Source organism: Artemia franciscana, chromosome 6 (assembly GCF_032884065.1).
Source record: "Artemia franciscana chromosome 6, ASM3288406v1, whole genome shotgun sequence".
NCBI lineage: Eukaryota > Metazoa > Arthropoda > Branchiopoda > Anostraca > Artemiidae > Artemia > Artemia franciscana.
Window position 1 is genome coordinate 22,106,037 of NC_088868.1, and position 22,884 is coordinate 22,128,920.

At 33.7% G+C, this 22,884-nt stretch overlaps 1 protein-coding gene across 1 annotated transcript in view; it reads right to left on the reverse strand.

Annotated features, from left to right (window-relative positions):
- Positions 1 to 411: 411 nt before the first annotated feature.
- LOC136028191 (laminin subunit alpha-like) overlaps positions 412 to 22,884 on the reverse strand; it is a 231,253-nt gene continuing 208,780 nt past the window's right edge. Inside the window, exons 46-53 of the mRNA XM_065705897.1 lie at positions 21,853 to 22,281; positions 17,002 to 17,163; positions 15,498 to 15,656; positions 14,474 to 14,648; positions 5,698 to 5,776; positions 3,619 to 3,772; positions 2,289 to 2,516; positions 412 to 1,222 (exon numbers count right to left, since the gene is read on the reverse strand). Of these exons, the coding sequence (XP_065561969.1) occupies positions 957 to 1,222; positions 2,289 to 2,516; positions 3,619 to 3,772; positions 5,698 to 5,776; positions 14,474 to 14,648; positions 15,498 to 15,656; positions 17,002 to 17,163; positions 21,853 to 22,281 (1,652 nt within the window). The 3' untranslated portion in view covers positions 412 to 956. The remainder of the gene's footprint in view (positions 1,223 to 2,288; positions 2,517 to 3,618; positions 3,773 to 5,697; positions 5,777 to 14,473; positions 14,649 to 15,497; positions 15,657 to 17,001; positions 17,164 to 21,852; positions 22,282 to 22,884) is intronic.

Here is a 22,884-nt window from a genome sequence, read left to right on the forward strand (position 1 = left end):
AAACGAGAAAGGCACAATGTTCTGGTCTTGAGAAGGTATAAGGATTGTCAAAGACATAGTTTCCAGGCCGTTCAACTACACTGAACAAAATGGCTATCTCAATATTTTTATTGGACGTGCTGGGGAAATGATGGGCGTCAATGCGGGTTAGTTACCCTCCAACCACTTTCAACTACTAAAAAGGGCATTGGATCTTCCAATTTCCAATGAAATGGGCTGTTTTCGAAGTTTTTGCAACAATAAATGGCCATCTAAAAATTTCTATCAGATACATATCGGGAAAACACGAGGTGTGTGGGGGGTGTTTCCCCCCTCTGATCCTTTTTAATCTTGAAAAGGGCACTAGAACTTCTGAATACCTATCCAATGAGCCCCGTCTTACGAGAAAGATACATTTATATAATTTCAAGCTTTAAGATGAAAATTTTATTGTAAAACGAGAAAGGCACAATTATATTGGCAGCATTGCAGCAACAAAAAGAAAACCCAATATGAAACTAATAGTTTAAGAGACAACATACTGGCTCCCTATTTGAAAACCATGCGATATACATATATTTTTCATTATCCAGCAAATTTAGAACAATATTTTGATAATAAAAGAAAACAAGTAAGAACAACTGGGTGAACAAAAGAAGAGACTTGGAGTAATTAACAGTCACGTACCATTATTTTTCAAATAAAAAAGAAATAAAAAACCATCTTTAAATAATTGAAGAATTTTAATTTTCTGAGAAACTCCGGTTTTAAGATGTGATTTTTTTCTGTTTATTCTAGTTATTTCTTATAAATCACACAGCCACAAAACTTAAACCATGCTTAAATCACGAAGAAAATAGTAAATGAATCTTCTATACTATAATATTTTGAATATAATTTCGGAACATTAAAAAGATTTCAACACATAGGTTCCTTCTTTGCAGCTATTTTGCCATGTATCTGTGATGGTATTTAATCTAAATAGTTGGACACGTGGTTGTTGTTACACTACCCACTACAACTGCATTATAAAGTTTTTGTTCAGTCTCATCAACGACAAGTCGGCGAAGACAGCCCACATATTGTTCAGACGTCTGTATTCCTCTTCTTCCAATGGGATTTGGGTGTCCTCCAATATAAAGGGGATGATTAGTATCAGTTGAGCTAACACCAACCGCTCCAATGCCCGGCTCAACAAAAACATTATCGACAGATAATGTTACCACATTCCTTGTTTTGATTGCTAGAAAAAGAAGACACAATTGTAACAATTTTATGCATAACATTGGCAAAAAAGATTGTCAATATTAAATATAAGAAATTATATATATTACTAACAAATTCCTTGTTTTGATTACTAGAAAGAAGACACAACTGTAGCAATTTTATGCATAACATTGGCAAAAAAGATTGTCAATATTAAATGTAAAAAATTATCTATATTAAGAAGTGATACATAAATAAATATGAACTGTCGGCGAGGCTACCATATGCTGAAATATAAGTTAAAGCTTCTCCACCAACAATGATGTACGCTCTACATTGAAGAAAAACACAATTTTGTCAGAGTGAATAGGTACCATAGCCCTTAAAAAAGTAAAACAAACGGTTCTTTATACTAAAAACTTCTTTATACTAAAAGCAACCTTGGTGACAATATTTTAAAAGCGAATATATTTAAGAATTAACGACGCTTCTTGACTTTAAAAGAGAATTATTAAAACTTTGAAGGTTTTTAAAATCGATGCTATTTCCTAGTTGATTATATAATACTGTTACATGATCAAGTCTCGGAATTTATGGCCTAAGTTTAATCGCCTGCATTTCGTTTCAGATAATATTAATTCTACATATAAAAATTTGAATTCTGATAAGAATTTAAGAAAACCCATTTTTTTTAAAATTTTTGATGTTTATTTTTTATGGATTTAGTTTGATTAAGCGGTATATCTTCAAAAAAAAACAAAAAAAACAACGGATTCTTAATTGCTTATTCGTAGCATCATTTATTTAAAAAGGATAGGATAAGGATCCTCCAGAGCCATTGCTGGCCCATAGGGCGTCAAATCGACGTTTCAGTTGCTGGGTGTTTTTTTACAGGGACAAGTAGCAAGCTTGTCGCCCAACCTTGCTGCGGCGGGGATCGAACCCTGGACCCCATATTCCCAAGGAAGAAACTTCAATCCACTGTGCTACAACAGATTTTTTTTTTTTTAAACTCAAAGAAAATAAATAGAGTTTATTTCAGAACTGAAAAAAGTTAGACCGACTCTTATTGATATAAGAGACAATGAAAAAAATCTGTTTACCTTGAATACTGTGCCACTGACCATCACATAAGTAATGCTCATGAGGTGGTGTGTAAGAAGATGAAATTGCTCCCCTTCCATTGTCAACAATGAATATAACCGTACCATTGACAATTTGAAGCACTAAATAATCACGACGTCCATGGACTGCCATCAAGATGCCAGACATACTTCGAGGTTTGATCTCCATAGATATGTCAATATCGAGTCCGACTCGGAAAGTTTCATCTAAAAATTGATAGGTTAAAACTTGGCTAAAACTAATTTTCCGCATCTGTAGCTATATTAAAAAGTATGTTATAAAGTGTTATAAAAGTATATAATATTTTTATAATATTTTATAAAAAGTGTTATAAAAGTGCTAAAAAGTATATTATAAAGTATGTTATAAGTGATGGTTTAACACCGTTAATCACGTTTCAGCTCAATATAACTTGAGACCCAGGATTTTGGCAAAGAGGCGGGGTGCACTGGCGTGAATTTTGAAGACCTCTTTTTGATAATCAGACTCGTGTAAATTTGGTAAAAATTGCAAAAAATTAAACAACATTCAAGCCAATGGAGGGATAGGCTGCCCCACATACCCCCCCCCCAAAAAAAAAACAATAAAATAAAATATAACACTGTTTTAATACTTTCTTTGGTAGGTATCTTAACTTTTCGTTCACTTAGTCGTTTTTTTAAGTTATTAAGCTTTTTACAGGATTCAATTATATTCAATAAGCAAAATATATAGCAAAATATTCAAAATATAACTAAAATATAACTCAAAAAAGTGAAATTAAGCACAAATACAATAGCCGATTATGACAAATAAAATAGCTGATTTTGAGGAATTGGGTGATTGCAAACATAAGATATGGACACAGATCCAGCCCTTAGAAATGGTTGGATCAGAACGATATGCTCAACACAAGGTACAAAACTTATACAAAGACTAATGAGTTGAAATCACGCAATCAAGATTGGCTGAGATTCTATTAAAATTCTTTCAATGGTTTCTCTCTTTCTCTTTGACTCCATAATTTAATCCAAAATAAAATTACTCTTTAACTCGATTTCATCAACTTTATTACCAACATAATTCAACTGGTTATAACAAACTACAGAGCTAGATTTATACTACTAACTACTACTAATATATATATGAGCTATCGGAATAAATCTTAGTAATTTAAATTGGAGGAGGGAGTATACAGTTACGCAGGTCGTAGTTAGCTTACGGTGGAAAGTTTTATCATTCTTTACTTTGGACTACCAGTATTTTCCAGCTCTAGGATGGTGAAACTGCTTTGTTTGATACATATTTGACACATCATATTGTACTTACATGCTTTGATATATCCTCCATCAATTGAAAAGAAAGACCCTTCTTCAACCTTTGAAGAGCAAGGCTCAACTCCTTCCGCTGTTACAAGGTCAGTTAGCGGTCTGTCATTCATTCTGAAATCCCGAAGACATCCAACGAATCCAACATCCAAGCCCTGTCAAAATTAACTGGTTACCAGGATGGAAATAAATCACAGACAGGACAAATAATACATGCTGATAAAAGCTACAACCATTGGCTGTTAATTTTGTGATTTCTTTTTTTTTCACGTACAAGTTTCTCTTTCTCTCTCTTTTTTTTTATTTCTCTATCTCTAGAAGAAAAAAAATCCCTTAACGTCACCGTATACATTGCACATTTTCAGCAATTACATTTAAAACACATTATTCTCAATATTTCCCAGTAGAGTTACATATTCTAAATAAGTAAAGCAAAACAGCGAATATCAAGAAATACACATTTTAACCCCTTGCTGTAATTGAGAGTCACGAAACAAAAATCCATCTTTTGTATAATATTTATAACATTGATACTCGCCTTTTTCATCCTACGTTTGGTCAGAGCTGTGCTCATCATTCGCATGAATAACTTTAAACTTTTGAGTGACTCACTGAATAAATTTGAAACAATACACAGATTTCACCAAAATGACGACTTCAAATTTATTTCTAAATATTTACTTCTATAGTATATAACATAGCCTATTCTAAAAAAGCTGGCTTGCCGCTTCTTCGCGCTCACTTGGCCTTTCGTCCCGTAAAATATAGAATGACGTTTCCCATCTCCACTTGCTTCACTAACAACGGTCAACAGATTGGGTCTTCGGCCCTTGCAGTCCCAAAATATATGACAATTATTATACGTTCACCGCTTTTGAAAACAAATTCATTAATTTAGTTATGCACAATGACATTTTTATCACGACGTAACATTTTTTTTTAACCGTTGCTATTCTCGTGGCTCCAAAATTATTCTGCAAAATACTTTGTCAAAAATATCGGATCTTATGTATTCATAACACATTTGTTTGTGTCACTACAATACTTACTGTGGGCTGACAATCGGGCGTGGACCACATTCAGCCAATGGTGATAACGGTAGACCCCCACCCCTTGCACGTTTCGGTCAACCAAGTGTTTTTTTTCAAATCTGCAACATATTTGACCTTAGATATTGTTTTAGCAAAGTCTTTGCCAAAAAGATAATATGTAACTTTGATCTTACCGTCTGGGCTAATCTGACACTAGCATATGGTGCGACCTCGGTTCAAAATTATGAGATAGTGTTTTTAGGCTGAGGCCACAATTTGGAAGACCAAATAAGTGCACCACATCTGTTAGTTTTTTTTTACTATTTATCTTCAATATTTCAATCTTCAAGTCTGAGAATTATATTTGCTGCTTCTAAGACATAGAAAGCTGAGTGCCTGCAGTGCATTTCCATCTCACTGTTTTGCTTGCGATGACGCAGTAGTCCAAATTTCCCTATTCACCTTTGGGATAACAATTTTATCAGATATGTGAAACTGGTAGTACTGCGGGCCAATCCAGGCATTTGTAGGTGTCTGTCTAAGTTGAACTCGAAGGTGGAGCTAAGTCACTCCTTTTTGAAGTGGAATGCTTATTGTGTATTTCTTGGATTATCCTTGGTTGTATGTATTCAGCCTAATCAATATTTTCTTTTTTAATTAAAAAGCACTTATTTCGTAATTTAAGAAGGAAAAAATTAATTGACAGCTTAAATTATGTCCCATTCATGGTAGATTAAGCTATACAAGGGTTTTCCCCAATAAGTTAGCCTAAAAATTCTTACAATATACATACAAATACATTGGCAAACTGGGGCTCTAATTCGCAGAAATATAGGGGGTGGCAGGGATATTTTTATTGTTTTAACCGAAGATAATTTTTTTTTCAAAATCTAGGAGCAACGGCAAACTCCACCCCCAGCCCAATTGGCTCTCCTGATGGACAATCTTCACACCTGAATTCATGGATGCTCGAGTTACTACTTTTATAGCTTAAAGGTGGCACAAGAAATAGTCAGATTTCCAACGTTTTAAATAAAAAATTACAATACCTTCATATTCCCTTTAGCAAAATCTACTGCTTCAGGAGAGATACCTCCAACAAAGAAAGGAGGATCGATATTTATGGACCTAGAAAAAAAAACAAGTACTTTGGATACTAATCTGCAATATACAGGACGCCAAAAATGATCAAAAATAACTAAACTAATTGTAGCCATTGTCTATTTAAAAGTTTTTGCGCTTTAACTATATCTTATAGTTACAAATCACAGAAGAAACTAACAAGAATATATTTGCATAGATTTTCGTAACATCTTTAACTTTTATTAAAAAAAAAACTAAAAAAACTAAAAAAAAACTAAAAAAAGAAAAAAAAGGACAAAAGGTTTCAGTTCTGTTAGAAATTCTTTAATAATCAAATATCTTTGAAAAGATACAGCAGAAAAAATAAAACCTATTTGAACGCAACCACTTATATAATGTCAGTAGGAAGGCCCCCTCCCCAAAAAAAAAAACAAAACACAAAAATCTGCAATTATTACAAATGGTGATTCTCTACTTTGACAAGGGATTAAAACAATTAAAAAAAAAAGAAAACCAAAAGTTTGAAGCTTAGCGCATATCGTAATTACAAATCGGACTAGCTTTAATAATCAAATATTTTTGAACAGATACAGTATGAAAAGACATTAGATTGCGTAAAGAACAAAAACTGATAATTGCAAAAATATTTGTATATATTTTAACAAGGGACTGTAGAAATTCAAAAACTGTAGAAAAGAAAACCAAAAGTTTATGCTTGTAGAAATCGTTGTTAGAAATTGGACTTCCTTGAATATATATTCAATATATCTATCTATATATATAAAAACAAGTTGTCTGTCTGTCTGTCTGTGGATCAGGTGACGTCATGTTTCTGTGTTGACTGACGTCATGAAATTAGTTGTCGTCATTTTTGCTTTGACGGTGACGTCATTCAAGATATTTAAGACATATGTTCACGTAGAAATCTATTAATGTTTAAGTTTACAATGACTGATGAACTTACCATGGCAAAAGCCGATGAAGATGCTCAAAGAGTCTATGCCAAAAAAGTTGCTGCTGATAGAGAAAGTCAGAAAAGAAAGCGTGCCGAGGAACTACCAGAGCAACGCGAAAGCAGACTTGCTGCTAAAAGAGAAAGTGAAAAAAGAAGGCGTGCCGAGGAATCAAAAGAACAGCAAGGAAACAGGCTTGAGGCTGATAGAGAAAGAAAGAACAGAAAGCGTGCCGAGGAACTACCAGAGCAACGCGGAAGCAGACTTGCTGCTAAAAGAGAAAGTGAAAAAAGAAGGCGTGCCGAGGAATTACAAGAACAGCAAGAAATCAGGCTTGCTGCTGATAGAGAAAGTAAGAAAAGAAAGCGTGCCGAGGAATCACAAGAACAGCAAGAAATCAGGCTTGCTGCTGATAGAGAAAGTAAGAAAAGAAAGCGTGCCGAGGAATCAGAGCAACCTGAAAGTTATCGCCTGGCATTCAGGTACAACCCAGTCGATGATTATAGCTTGAGTAGATGTGTTCAAATCGGGACAATGTCTAAAATTTGTCCCTATTGCAAGGCCTTGAAATTCAATGGTGAAACAATGGGAATGTGTTGCGCCTCAGGAAAAGTTAAACTTCCTCTATTGACTGTACCACCAGAGCCATTGAAGACTTTCCTTACTGGAACTACGTCAGAATCTAAGCGTTTTTTGTCAAAAATCAGAAAATACAACTCATGTTTCCAAATGACGTCGTTTGGAGCCCAAATCGAAAATCCAGATCAATTTATGTCTACTTTCAAAGTAAAAGGGCAAATTTATCATAGAGCAGGGTCCCTTCTACCATTCTCAGGCGAGAATCATAAATTTTTACAATTGTACTTCATCAGTGATAGAAATTCTGAATTGAATGCACATTGCGAAATTTCTCCCAACGTTGAAAGGACAATCGTTTCCCAATTGCAACATCTTTTCCGCGAAAATAATAATTTAGTGCGTCTGTTCAAAACAGCCATCGATTTGATGCCTACTGATATGCATAAAATTGTTATTTCCTCTGAATTTATTGGAGAATGACCAACACTGGGATAACTGCATCAATGACGCGTGCGAAACGTCAACCCCAAGTCAAATTCGTGCATTGTTTGGCATCATTTTAACAACTTGCTCTCCATCAGCTCCTACAGAGTTATGGGAAAAATATAAGTCAAAAATGTCCGAAGATATACTCCATCGAAAACAGTTAGAGACGTCAGATATGACTTTTGATTTTACATCAGAAATTTATAACTACACTTTAGTTGTTATAGAAGATTTGTGCGTACGTTTGGCAAACAAACCTCTTCAGGATTTGGGAATACCTTGGGAATGCCTTCACCTAACCGTATCGCTGCTGTTTCGACATGTGTAGAATTGGATCGTGAACAAAGTTACAGTACGAGTGATCTATTGTCGTATGTACAAAATAACATTTCCAAGTTAACGTCGGAACAAAAAGACATTTATGATACGATAATGCATTGTGTCGATAACAACGTTGGAGAAATTTTCTTTTTGGATGCGCCAGGAGGTACTGGTAAAACGTTTGTGATAAAACTGATTCTGGCATCAATTCGATCAAAAAATGATATAGCGTTGGCAATTGCGTCGTCCGGAATAGCCGCAACATTGCTGCCTGGTGGAAGAACTGCTCATTCCGCTTTGAAATTGCCTCTGAACTTGCATTCTACAGAAACTCCCACGTGCAATATTTCCAAATCATCTGGGATGGGTAAAGTATTGCAGCAATGCAAACTTATTATTTGGGATGAGTGCACAATGGCACACAAAAAATCGCTCGAGGCTCTGGATCAATGCTTGAAAGATTTGCGAGGGAAGTCGAAACCCTTTGGCAGCACATTAATATTGCTTGCGGGAGATTTCAGGCAAACATTACCTATAATACCTAGATCAACTCCTGCAGACGAAATGAATGCTTGCCTGAAAAATTCTAATTTATGGGCACACGTAAAAACATTAAAATTAACTACAAATATGCGTGTCCGATTGCAAAACGATGACTCTGGTCAAACATTTTCACATCAATTGCTGGCAATGGGAAACGGAAAGCTCCCAGTAGACTCAATTTCAGGACGTATACAACTACCTGCTGATTTCTGTAATTTAGTGACGTCCAAAAATGAATTGATTGAAAAAGTATTTCCGAATATTCTAAAAAATTATAAAAATAATAAATGGCTAAGTGAAAGAGCGATTCTCGCACCCAAAAATATAGACGTCCACGAAATCAACAATATTGTTTTGACCAAGATTCGAGACCAGGCAGTCCTTTACAAGTCAGTCGACACAGTTTTGGAACCAAATGAAGCGGTTAATTATCCATCTGAATTTTTAAATTCCATAGATCTTTCAGGGTTTCCACCACACGTGCTACAACTAAAAATAGGGGTACCAATAATACTTTTAAGAAATATAAACCCACCAAAGCTTTGCAATGGCACTCGACTTGCCGTAAAAAAAAACAATGGAAAACCTAATAGAGCCACAATCTTGACAGGGCCTTTTGAGGGTGAGGCTGTTCTTATTCCTCGCATTCCCACGATTCCAACGGATCTGCCTTTTCAATTTAAAAGATTGCAATTCCCAATTCGATTAGCATTTGCAATCACCATTAACAAAGCTCAAGGTCAATCATTAGAAAAATGTGGTATAGATCTTAATACTGTTTGTTTTTCCCATGGACAATTGTACGTTGCATGTTCGAGGGTAGGTAAACCTGACAATCTATTTATATGCAGCGACAATTGGACAGCGAAGAATGTTGTATATTCGCAAGTTTTACGCAGTTAATTTGTATTTTGGAACCAAATGAAGCGGTTAATTATCCATCTGAATTTTTAAATTCCATAGATCCTTCAGGGTTTCCACCACACGTGCTACAACTAAAAATAGGCGTACCAATAATACTTTTAAGAAATATCAACCCACCAAAGCTTTGCAATGGCACGCGACTTGCCGTAAAAAAAACAATGGAAAACCTAATAGAGGCCACAATCTTGACAGGGCCTTATGAGGCTGTTCTTATTCCTCGCATTCCCATGATTCCAACGGATCTGCTTTTTCAATTTAAAAGATTGCAATTCCCAATTCGATTAGCATTTGCAACCACCATCAACAAAGCTCAAGGGCAATCACTAGAAAAATGCGGTATAGATCTTAATACAGATTGCTTTACCAATGTACAATTGTATGTTGCATCTTTGAGGGTCGGTAAACCTGACAATCTATTTATACGCACAGACAATGGGACAGCGAAGACTGTTGTGTATTCACAAGTTTTACGTAGTTAATTTGTATTGTATCTATCTATCTATCTATCTATATAAAAACGAGTTGTGTGTATGCATGTTTGTTTGTTTGTAAAAAGTGCGTTTGCATATGACGTCATTATTAGTACATACGGCTTTGTATATGGACAGACAATGGGAAAGCCAAGAATGTTGTATATTCGCAAGTTTTACGTAGTTTGAAACACATATATAAATCTATCTATATTCACAGGTGGGACACAGGGACACAACTACAATGGCGCGTAACTAATATGGCGCGTAACGACTTACGCGCGCGGGGGGGCTTGGGGGGGCGCGAAGCGCCCCACCAACAGCTAGTATATATATATATATATATATATATATATATATATATATATATATATATATATATATATATATATATATATATATATATATATATATATATATATATATTGTCTTTTCAAACATATCTGATTATAAAAGCAAGTCCAATCAACGATATCTATTAAGCTTTAAACTTTTTTAAGGTTTTAAAATTGTTGTAATCTCTTATATATAATATATATATATATATATATATATATATATATATATATATATATATATATATATATATATATATATATATATATATATATATATATATATATATATTGTCTTTTCAAACATATTTGATTATAAAAGCAAGTCCAATCAACGATATCTATTAAGCTTTAAACTTTTTTAAGGTTTTAAAATTGTTGTAATCTCTATATATATATATATATATATATATATATATATATATATATATATATATATATATATATATATATATATATATATATATATATATATATATATATATATATTTGTTCGAGTTCACAAATATGAAGTCACTGATAAGATTTTTTTTCAAAATTATGGCTCTGAAAAAATGCTCTCAAATTCGCGACCAATCTGGACCGTTTTTTTCAGCCCAGAAAATGCAAGCGTGCCAATTATCCCCCCCCCCACCAAAAAAATGGAGCCGCTTTCGAGAATAAACAAATAAATATGCATAATGTATAATATAATATAATATAATATAATATATATATATATATATATATATATATATATATATATATATATATATATATATATACATATATATTTATAATTATTGTTCGTTTAAATATTATCGTGAATGTCCGAAATCAGGTCTATGTCGACATTCACCGGTGAGTGTTCAAGATTCCCTTTTCTCTGCTTGGATTCAATTACCTTTGTGTGTCAGCCTTTTCAGCATGATCAGAAACGGGTCAAAAATCTAAAAAACAAACAATTTGCGGTAACATATATACATAAACAGAGACCGACGTAAATTGACTGAAGATCGAAACTTGTTGAATTACGAAGAAAAACATGTGAATGTTTAGAATAGATATAGTTGAAACAAAAAAAAAATCTAGTTGTCTGTAGGTAAAGGTGTTTAGTGGAATTTTTCTTTAGATTATTCAGAAGTGTTCTTTCGTGCAAAAAAGTGTGCTTTTTCGTGTCGCCCTCCACCCTAAGGGCATAGACTGTCAGAGTACCTACAGTTAAATTTCAAAATTATTTTGTTTACTTTTTTATTTATTTTGTAAAAAGTGATGACTCGTAGATATGTTTAGGTCTAAAACAATTGATTTTGAATACAGCTAACTAAAAAAAATATTGACAATATTTTCCAGTAGATTTGAAAAAAAATTATAAAAACACTGGAAAAGCAGAACCTTCCAAATGAAGGTATCCGGATGCACTAAAAATTTGGCAGTTAGGTAGCAACAGGCAAGGACACTTTGATCAAGACATTGTGAATCATTGGCTCCCTAACAGATTTTAGCCCCCCCCCCCCCAACTAGGCATTTTCAAATCCTTATTCCCCCCTTGAAATGCACCTGCGCCACACCCTGGGAATCAAGGCTCTAAGTTGTTCAATGTAGCCTTGTTACTATCATAACACGTGACTTCTAAGGAAGAATCGTAAAGCATGTTTATCTTCAGGGGCTTTGTGTTACATGCCAAATTTCCTATGCCAAATGGTGTAAATTTTTATTCATTTTTAATACATTTATGGTGCATATGGATTGAAACAACAATAGAACCTAATGGTGATAAAATCAAATTGTTCTATTATCAAATCCATCGGAAACAAGCGATAAAAGTTATAATTCGAGGCAAAGTAATGTAGAATTAGCTTTTAAATTAGAAAATAAAAAAAAGTTTTTTTTTAACTGGAAATAAGGAGCAACATTAAAACTTAAAACGAACAGAAATTGCTCCGTATATGAAAGGGGCTGTTCCCTCCTCAACGCCCCGCTCTTTGCGCTAAAGTTTGACTCTTTCTCTCAACTCTTCTTTTTAAAACAGTAAAAACTTTAGCGTAAAGAGCGGGGCGTTGAGAAGGGAACAGCCCCTTTCATATACGGAGTAATTTCTGTTCGTTTAAAGTTTTAATATCGATCCTTACTTTCAGTTAAAAAAAACTTATTTTTTTTATTTAATTTCTGAACGTTTTTGAGTTAATGCATGTTTTGATTTCGGCTCTCCGCAGACGAATAATTAAAACAAAATTTGCATATTTATTCTTTTGGCTAAATGAATTTCTCATGGTTTTGATCGAACGATTCTGAGCAAAAAGGAGCGGGGGAGGAGGCCTATTTGCCCTCCAATTTTTTGGTTACTTAAAAAGGGAACTAGAACTATTAGTTTTTTACGAACGTTTTCATTAGTAAAATACATACGTAACTTACGAATTAACTTACGTAACGAATTTCTATATTCGTATGCTTTTATTACGTATATGAAGGGGCTCGCCCACTCGTCAATACCTCACTCTTTACACTAAAGCTTAAATTTTGTCCCAATTCCTTCAGAATGAACCCCTGAATCACAAAGGCCGTAAAGAGTGAGGTATTAGAAGGAGATGAACCCCCTATATGCGTAATATTTTCTGTAAGTTTTAAGTTTTAATGCAGTTCCTCACTTTCAGTTGAAAAAACTTTTTCACATTTTTTTTTTTTTTTTTTTTTTTAATAACGCAAGAAAATCCTGCTCCCCTTTTATGGAAATTTTCTTCCCCCATGGCAAATTTCTCCGTAAAAATTTCCCCCCAAATAACGCCCTCTTCTCAACCCCTCCCCCCAACCAACAAATACCCCTGAAAAAGTCTGTATACTTCGCAATAACCATTACTATACGTAAACACTGGTCAAAGTTTGTAACTAGCAGCCCTTCCAACAGGGACTGGGGGGAGTAAGTTGTCCTCAAAGACATAGTTATAAGGTTTTTTGACTATGCTGAATAAAATAGCTATCTCAGAATTTTGATCCGATGACTTTGGGAAAAAAAAGCGTGACTGGGGGCTTAGGTGCCCTTCAGTTTTTTGGTCACTTAAAAAGGGCAGTAGGACCACTATATAAATATTCTAAGACCACTGGCTTGATACGATCATCCCTAAAAAAAAAAAAAAAAAAAAAAAAAAAAAAAAAAAAAAAAAAAAAAAAAAAAAAAAAAAGCATCCGTGATGTCTTCTGGAAAAAAAAAATACAAAATGTAGATAGGAGCTTGAAACTTGTGCAGTAGGGTTCTCTGATACGCTGAATCTAATTTTGTGATTTTCGTTAAGATTCTATGACTTTTAGGGGGTGTTTCCCCCTATTTTCCAAAATTAAGGCAAATTTTCTCAGGCTCGTAGCTTTTGATGGGTAAGACTAAACTTGATGAAACTTATATATTTAAAATCAGCATCAAAATGCGATGCTTTTGATGTAACTATTGGTATAGAAATTACATTTTTTAGAGCTTTGGTTACTACTGAGCCGGGTCGCTCGTTACTACAGTTCGTTACCACGAACTGTTTGATTGCTGAATTTTTGGACATAAAATTATAGATTGAATTAGGTGTTATGTGTTGGGGCAAAGTAATACAGTATTAGCCTGTATACAATGTGCATTTCGAAAGTGTTAACATTGATTGGGTGCCAAATACATACGGTTGTAAGAAGAAACAGTGTATTTTAGGACCATTTTTAATGAAGGCGATACAGTTTTGTTTTAGAAAGAAAAACATCTTTTTGGGATTGGCTATTTTTAAGTTTTTAGGGATTGACAAATACAGTGTTTAATGGATGGCGAAGATACAAAACCAAAATTTCGCTCTCGAAACTTTTGTCAGCGGACTTAACAAATAGGTGCTGCAACACTTCACGTTGATCAAGCAACACAAACGAGTTTGGTTCCAAAATAGCAGACCTTTCTGAATTTATGTTCCTTTTTAGACATATATGAGAGGATTCAAATTCAATAAGGTTGTTACAAATGGGGCCCTAGGGATTTTTTATTTATCCATAGTGATTACCACTTTTTGAGTTAATTTTGCAAAGTTAATTTCGAAAGCCTCCTCAAGGACTGGGGCGAATTGTAACGTGGACAATACAACCTAATGTAGAATGATACAAATTGGCATACAAATTCTCAAATTTACCAACCTTGTATTTCCACGAGACATTCCCTCAGCAACTAAATCACCATCTACTATAAGTGTTCCGTTTTGAGCTTCTCTTGAGAATGTTACCATGTGCCAATCCCCGTCTGCGTAATCAAGGGGACTTGCAAGATGTCCCGCTCCTGAGCCACAATTGAAGGAGTAGTGGATCTTACCATCTAAAAAATGCATACAAGGACATGCTCAATTGATAACTCTAGATGATGGATGCCAACGCATCAAAAAATTACAATTCAAATCGTCTAAAAAACTGAAGTTATGTTTCCATTTCGTTTTTCTAATCAAAACAATTGGAGCAACCCTTTGGTTTTTGAAAGATCTGCAATGTAAAAGCTTAAGAATTTCGTTCAAAACAATTTCCGGCCGAATAAATTTTTTTCAGGATTTCAAACTTCCTTTAAAAAATTGAAATAAAAAAAGGATCCAACCAGACAATGAGCAATTGTCTAGTCCTGTCATACAAACAGAAAATAATATTAAGAGAAAGTAAAATCATAAAATCAATCTTGAGGTAAACTGTTTGGAATGGCAGCACTGGTTAGTATTCCCAATGGATTTCTAAATTAGGTCCCATCTATCCATCAGACGAGAGTATAACTAAATACATAAGTAAAGACATAAAGTCAATAGACATAGGTTAAAGACATAAGTCAACATATTTAGATAAAAATATATACCCACTACTTAATATCAAACAAAAGACTCTCAGCATACTCCCCTCCCCTCAAATGTGGATAGCCTAAATGTGGGGTAAGAAGACTTAAAAAACTGTCTAGGAACTGTTCAGGAAAGTAAAATTGACATGCTTAATATATGGAATCTCGTAGTACGTGAAGGAGTATTATGAAGCGTGTTTTTTTGCAAACTATGTACATCAAATTCTGAAACCTGAAAATATGTTGACAATATGCGCTTATTCCTGGTACGGTTATATTTCCCATAGATGTCTACAATACAGTAGAATCTAGATCTAAAAAATTGCTAACTCATAGCAGAAAAAAACTTACCTCTAAGGTATAGAGCAATAAAATCAATATGCCTTTGATCAGCTGAATAGAAAATGATACCATCCGGTGACACAGTCTTAAACTCAACTGAGAATGAGGATTTAGCTCTTGGGCGGGCAGGTAGCGTCTGGTATTCTTGGCGACTAAAACGAGTGTTGCCTAAAAGATATAGAGGAATAATCAACATTAGAGAAAACAGTTTGAGACGGACAAATAGATTGAAAATCTGAAAGAAAGTGTTCCAGGCCATTTTCCTAATTTATCTAAGGTGATGTAAGCGTTTTTGGCGTTTCAAGACGAATTTATAAAAAAAAATATGTAGATTTAAGAATTTGTTTAGGAACAAGTGTTTAAGCATCTCCATAAGTTTCCAGTAGTCTCATAGCATTTGATAAAAAATAAGAGAAACTTGATAGAAGAGAAGAAGAAGAAGAAAAAAAGGAATAATTTTCACATCAAATGTGAAAATAATATCACTTTTAAAATTAGACATTATTCAATTCAAATATTGCATTGAATTAGACATTCCATTACATTTAACAATTGAGATTTAAATTGTGACTAAATACACATAAGGTTTTATTCGAGTTTATATTAAGAATATATTTACCTCCTGCTTAGTTTTTATGACATAATTGAAATATATTTATATTTATTAAATTATTAAAATAGTAAAATGAAACACAATTAAAATAATTAAAAACGAAGTAAATAAAGTTATTTACTGTTTTATAAAGTAAAATTGAGAGAAATGCGTAAAGAGCGGGACGTTGAGGAGGGAACAGCCCCTTTCATACACGGAGTAATTTCTGTTCGTTTTAAGTTTTAATGTCGCTCCTTACTTTCAGTTAAAAAACTTGTTTTTTTATTTAATTAAGTATAAAGATAAGTTTTAGAAGCATTGAGTTTGAGTAATGAGTGTGTTGAAGCATTGAGTATTAAGTATAAGGATGAATTGTTCAAGTATTGAGCACTGAGTATCACAGAGTACTGAGCATAGTGAAGTAATAAGCAAGAAGAGAAGTTGTTGAAGGATTGAGCATGGAGTATGAATACTGATCATGTTGTTCTGTAGAATATTAAGTATAAAGATAAACTGTTAAGGTATAGAATAATGATTATGCTAAAATGTTGAGTGAGAAGCATTTGAATCTGAGTGTGAAGCATTGAATGAATCTGCAAAACAACTCGGTCCAATTGGGTTCTACAACAATTAGCGCAACAGATAACAGTTGTTCTTTTTGGATCAGACCATATTTTATTAAAAGATATAGTTTTGGTTCTGTAAAGATAAGGGTTAATCCAATCCTTTGACGCCGAATTTTTAAAAAACGTATAATTTGGACTCCGCCACGCTATCTTCTGAAAGGCTCAAAATTTATCACAAATCTCAGCAAAGGCAGATCTAGAGCAAAATCATGTGGAGGGGGGCATGACAATGGCGACAATAATTGACCAAATTGATAAAACGACCGAACACAAATCATTTCGTTTAAATTCTTACCGAATCGGAATCCCGAGTAGGAGTTGATGTCTGGATCTCCTGCAGGTCTAATCGGCAGCTTGCATTGACCAACAGGTTTTGGGGCCTCCGTTGTAGTGGTCGTAGAAGGAACAGTAATTACACGCGCCCGAGTTGTTTCTTCGATATAGTCATAATCATCTTCTGAAAAAAACAAATATTCAGATTAACAGATGTCAACTTAATCTTATATTTTACTTAAATTGATATTTAAAGAAGGCTAAATCAATTACCAGAGTAATGAATGGAAAAAACTGCATTTGCAAGTTTTTCATCAGGAATTAAAATCAGCGAGTGACTTATTTCCAGGAGAAATTTTTCTTCAGTTTCAAATTGAGGTTTTTCTATCTCAGCAGCGCATAAAATTCGTCTTCTTCTTTTGAAGATTAATTTTTCAATTAAAGTCATCTTTAAATTTGTCGTCGAGCAGAATAATGACGATAGCCATAATTTGGAGTGAAAGAACAAAAAAGTACTAAATGCTTCTCTAAAGCCCATGCACACTGCATCACCATAAGGCAAACTTGCAAAAAAAAAAAAAGAACGACGGTTCAAACCAAATCACCGTCAAATTTTTTCTTGGAAATAGAAACTTTTTTTCAAAAATCTACATGTGCAAAATTATTGAACACCAACTATATATGAGCGCCAACTGATCAAATAAATCCAAAGTCGCACTGATATATCATCAAAAAATCAACAAAATTACTACATTTGATATATAGTAGTATTAAATTACTAACTGTCCCAATGGCATGAAGTAAATCTCCTTTTTTCCAGTGCATGATGAGCTCCTTAAAAATTAATTGCAACCTCTTGGTAACAAAGAAGATACAATAGATTTGAATTAAACATGTGACACAAGATTTTCCTGTAAACACCTAACATACGCTTTAAAAGCAGTTTAATGTATTTAGTAACATCTCTTAGAAGCATACAATTTTCATATTTTAATCACACTTATAAACTGGCTTCGAATACCAAAGTAACAAAAATAAATTTTCCGTATGGATTTTTCTTTTCTTTAAATTTTGTAACTGATCTGTAATACTTATAAAAACCTAATTATAGCACATTTGGAAAAACATACTCTTTCCAAGTAGAGCCACTTTCCCTATTTGGGAAGTCTTTTTTGTAATCGAACCAATACCAGATTTTGCTTTCCTTCTTGGAAACTATGAAAAATAATTCCAATTTTGGGAATAGACGCCACTACCTTTTTTTTGCCACATAAAAACCACTTCAGAAAAATTTCGTCTGGTTTTTCAGTTTTTGCTTAAATCGGTAGAAATAAAATATTACAATATAAACATATAAATAGACTTCTCATTCGAAAAAGTGAAATTTAACCATAAAATGAAAATAACATTAGTGGGATAGCAACAAGAGAAATAAAGCCTTTCTATTTATAATTGTCATGATTTTACTTCCGTGAGCCCTTACTTTTGCCCAAATTATAAAAGTAAGCAGAGAAAATCTATGACTTATCAACAAAATCCCGGAATCTCAATCTCAACGGATGCCTTACTTTATGAAGTATATGTTGTCGTAATCCACCATGTATTATTGATCCATCTGCATAAAATTTTCACTGGTTTTCAAATGCGCATAAGAAAAGGTAGGAAAAAAAACAAAACAGAAAAAAAAACATAAGCTGCACTTGTAAAACTGTCTGAATGTCCTTCGATTATTTTAAAAAATATAAATAAATCAAGAGCTGTCCAAAATTTCTTGAAACTGTCTCTTTTTTGAATCTTAAAATTATATGCGGACTAGGACATCACTGAAATATATGCCTATATTACCTATCTACAGCTACACTACCCAATATCAATTTAAACATAAAATTTTCAATAAAACTTGTTGGACTATTTTTCTTTTAAAATTCGATTATTTCTCTTCGGACTTTCTTCTATTCCGCTTCTGCTGAGTTTTTGACAAAAAACATACGAAAAGAAGACCCGGCATGAACCAGCAAGGAAGTTGAGACGAATCGAAAGTTTTATTCTATAAAAAGAGAGCGTCAAACCAAAAAAACACGTCCAAATCACGTGAGATGAAATAAGATTTTATCAAGATAAACATGTGAAGTAAAAATACTGTTAATTCCACTTCAAGTCACAGATTCACTTCAATTCGTTTCATCTGGAGTTCTTTCATCTAGAGTTTCATCAATTTAATTATCTGTCTATTTTATCCCTTTGGTAATCTTGTGCCTAGGGTATTACCTCACCATTTGAACAGTGCCTGATTTCAGACATCAATTTAAAAAAAGAAAATAAGTAAAAAAAAACATTAGTTGGGAGTAAAGTCATATTAGTAATTTTTTCCCTACATTTAAACCTAAGAAATGTTATCCTAACAGCCTTGCTTTTTTAAATACCCGCATTCAGCCACATTCCTCATATCATTTACATGTTATTTTTCATTTATTTATAAAAGTACAGAATAAAAATAAAAAAAAGGTTAGTAACACTTTAATGGCTTTGATTAGCTAAGCACTGGATTATAATAGCGGAGCATTCAGTCACTTTCACAGTCATTAAGATTGTCTTCAACAGGATTTGCTTGAAAATCTAGATCCTCTCCTTTAGACTTAGACTCTGATTCAGGTAAACGTGCCTGTTCCAAAGCCCCCCCCCCCCCAACGTAAGTCCTGGATACGGTCCTGAGGATTATATATCAATTTCTACCTCCACTCTACCATCATCTCTCACTTGAGTTAATTCTGTATTTATCTGAAGATTTTTTTCAAAACAACTGCTGAAACAAAAGGACCATTAAACTAGACTGAGAATTTTTTTTAATACTGTAGTCAATAATAACTGATTCGGTATCAATAGGTTTGAAAAAAAAATCGATGAAATTGTTTTCTAAATCTTAGAAAAGGGCACTGGAACTTTTGATTTCCCATTGACTAAGCCCTCTCCAAAGCTCATTCGACAACCCCTTCTGTATGACGTGCCCCTTAACAAAAAAATGAACAAATATTGATACATTGAACCCTGATGGTTCTTTACTATACGGAATGCAATACGATTGCCTCTGACTTAAACTGGAGAGTAGAAACTTCAATGTCCTTTTTAATGAAATTCCGGAACTATCCAAGGGGAAAATAGGGGGAAGTTTTTTGCGGGGGAGGGGAATATTCCAGGGGCGGGTAAATGCTGGCTCCTAGGAAAAGACGCCTTGAATTCAAGATTTCTCTAGGATATGAAACTTTAAATAAAAATGAGGATACTGATTTTGCTTATGCTCTCAATATTGTTGAAAATCCAGATCATGTAGTTGATGAAGCAGCTTTAACGTTTGAAGCAAACGGCTCCCCACTATCTTTCAGGAAGGCAACTGAAATTTACAAAATCCGTAAATAGAGACCTTGCTTTAAATGGAGATATGGGAGATATTCCTATAAACCCAATTTAAAATAACTTAAAATCAAAGGATTCAAATAAAATTTTTCTTCAATTTAAATTAAGATCATCTCACCATACTTCTAATGAAAATTAAGTCAGTAGACAAGCTAAGTCAATCACTAGGTAGAGAATTCTTGCCAATGCAATTGGTGAAGAGTTTTTCATTTAATCTGGCTTGATTTTTCGGTTTGTGTGATTCAGTCTTTTTTCTGCTCAGTTTGAGCTAATTGAAAAGGTTAGGTTTATTTCTTTTTTCGAGCACTAAAGACAGCTGGGCGAAAGTCCCTGACGAAATATCTGCATCAATCATTTCCGCTTCTTTTTTTCTACTGGCTGATATTACCCTCATCTTTCTCGGCTATTTCATTTTTTTTGTCATATGTCAATCCTGCTTGCAGCCCTTCTGTCGTAAGGGCTGCTTTTTTTTGTCATATATTTTTGTCATATTTTTTTTGTCATATGTCAATCCTGCTTGCAGCCCTTCTGTCTTAAGGGCTGCTTTTTTTTCATATTTTTTTGTCATATGTCAATCCTGCTTAAGCCCTTCTGTCTTAAGGGCTGAACTTAACAGTCTTTAACAGTTCACAGAACTAATGTAATTTTATTTCAGCTAATATTTCACCATTTTAAAATTGTAATTACCTGTAATATAGTACATTTTACCGTTGTGATAGCAAGAAGCCTACGTCAGGCAGACGGCCTTTTAAACCGGGGAACAGTTATACACAAAACAAAATCATATTCAATCCTTTTTCTGCTAGTCTCTTCACGCTTTTATGATAAAATTACGGTAAATACCCAATTTTACCATGACGAATTTTACCAGTTACAACACTAGCTTCGAGTGCCATAAATTCATTATGATTTAATCAATATTAATCAACATTCACTGTCGCCGTCAGCCTAAAATGATCTTTGAAGAAAAGCTAGCCAAATCACTCCGTTCTTGCAAAATGCCCATGAAAACAGTGACAATTTTCTGGTTTACTCCAAATCACAAGAATTTACATCATTTTTATTTGAAAGCATTATTTGTTGCTGAGGTAGGCTACGTGACAAAAATGATAGAAAATTCGAAAAAATATGTCGAAAGATTGTTAAAAGCTCCAGAATTTGAATTGACACTTGATTACAGTCATTATATACCTTGGAGTGACGTTAAGCAGTACATGCAGTTTAAAAATAAATTTTCAACTTATTATATTATATTTTATACAATGTAGTTCAATATGTTACACACAAATTTTTAATATAACGTATTATTCAATACATTAAAAGCTTAAAAAAATAGTCTACGAAAAAAAATTTATTTAAAAAGGGAGTGTTTTATCATACCAAAGTAAAAGATTTTGCGTGACTTTCGGAATACCATTGATCAAAATTATTCGCATTTAGAAACATATTCGTAGAAACTAACCTAACTCAGGAACTGCATCACCTCTGATTGGTCCTTTGTCATCAACGACTGGTTTTTCTGTCATTGGAAAAGTTTCCTTCTTTGGCTGAGGTTTTTTAACTTTTTCCTCTTCTTCTACCAAAGGTGGCAGCACTGGATAGTCAAAGTCAAATGTTGTTCCCTCCTCTTCGTAGCTTGGCGAAGATGGGGGCGTTGTTGAGCTTTCCGAAGTTGACAACTTTTCTGTAACATCAAAAGTCACTTCCCTATTAGTCTCTACAGTTAAAGGAATACCACTTGTCGTCTCATCTGTATTATCTTCTTCTATTATCGAGTCTTCTGGATTTAATGGTCTTTCTGGTGGAGGGAGTTCGTAATCTAAGACTGTTTCTCCAAGGTTTTCTTCTCCACTTGGGATGTCATCCCCTTCAAATACTGGTATTTGGAAATCTAAAAAGAAGATAACGCCTAATTTTAAACCAATCACTTTTTAGTGGAGTGCTTTTTGAGCATCAGGGTTGACAAGGACCCAAAACTTGCATTACCCCTGACTATTAAAGAGTACTACATTTGGATGAAAGTAAAACCTTCCCAAACGTTTTTTACAAGTGATGCACTGCCAGCCTCCAGTATGTTTATCTAGTTTATAGATTTGATTCATAGTTTGTTTGTGGCTTCGTCGCGACATTAATTACCCTTTTAAATCAAGAAAAAATACAATTTGCTGCCATTTCAATTAAATTAGCCAACAAATTAATAGGTAATAACTGCAACTTTAGACAAAAGATCCAATCTGGTCCAATCTGGTAGGGAGGTGGAGGGAGAAGAAGTTGGATTTGGACAAAAGATTAAGTAGGTGATATTTAGACATAAAAATATTGGAAGGTTCCTACGGGTAGTTATGAGGCATCGTGAAAATTTTCTTGAATTCTCAGTTCTAGTGTTTTGCCAGGTTGCGCTTTACGTTTTGATGTTGTATTTTTTGATTATTTGCTGTGTCTCACCATGGTCCAACAGGGCTTTCTTGTGAATAATTTTATCTATCTATCTTAA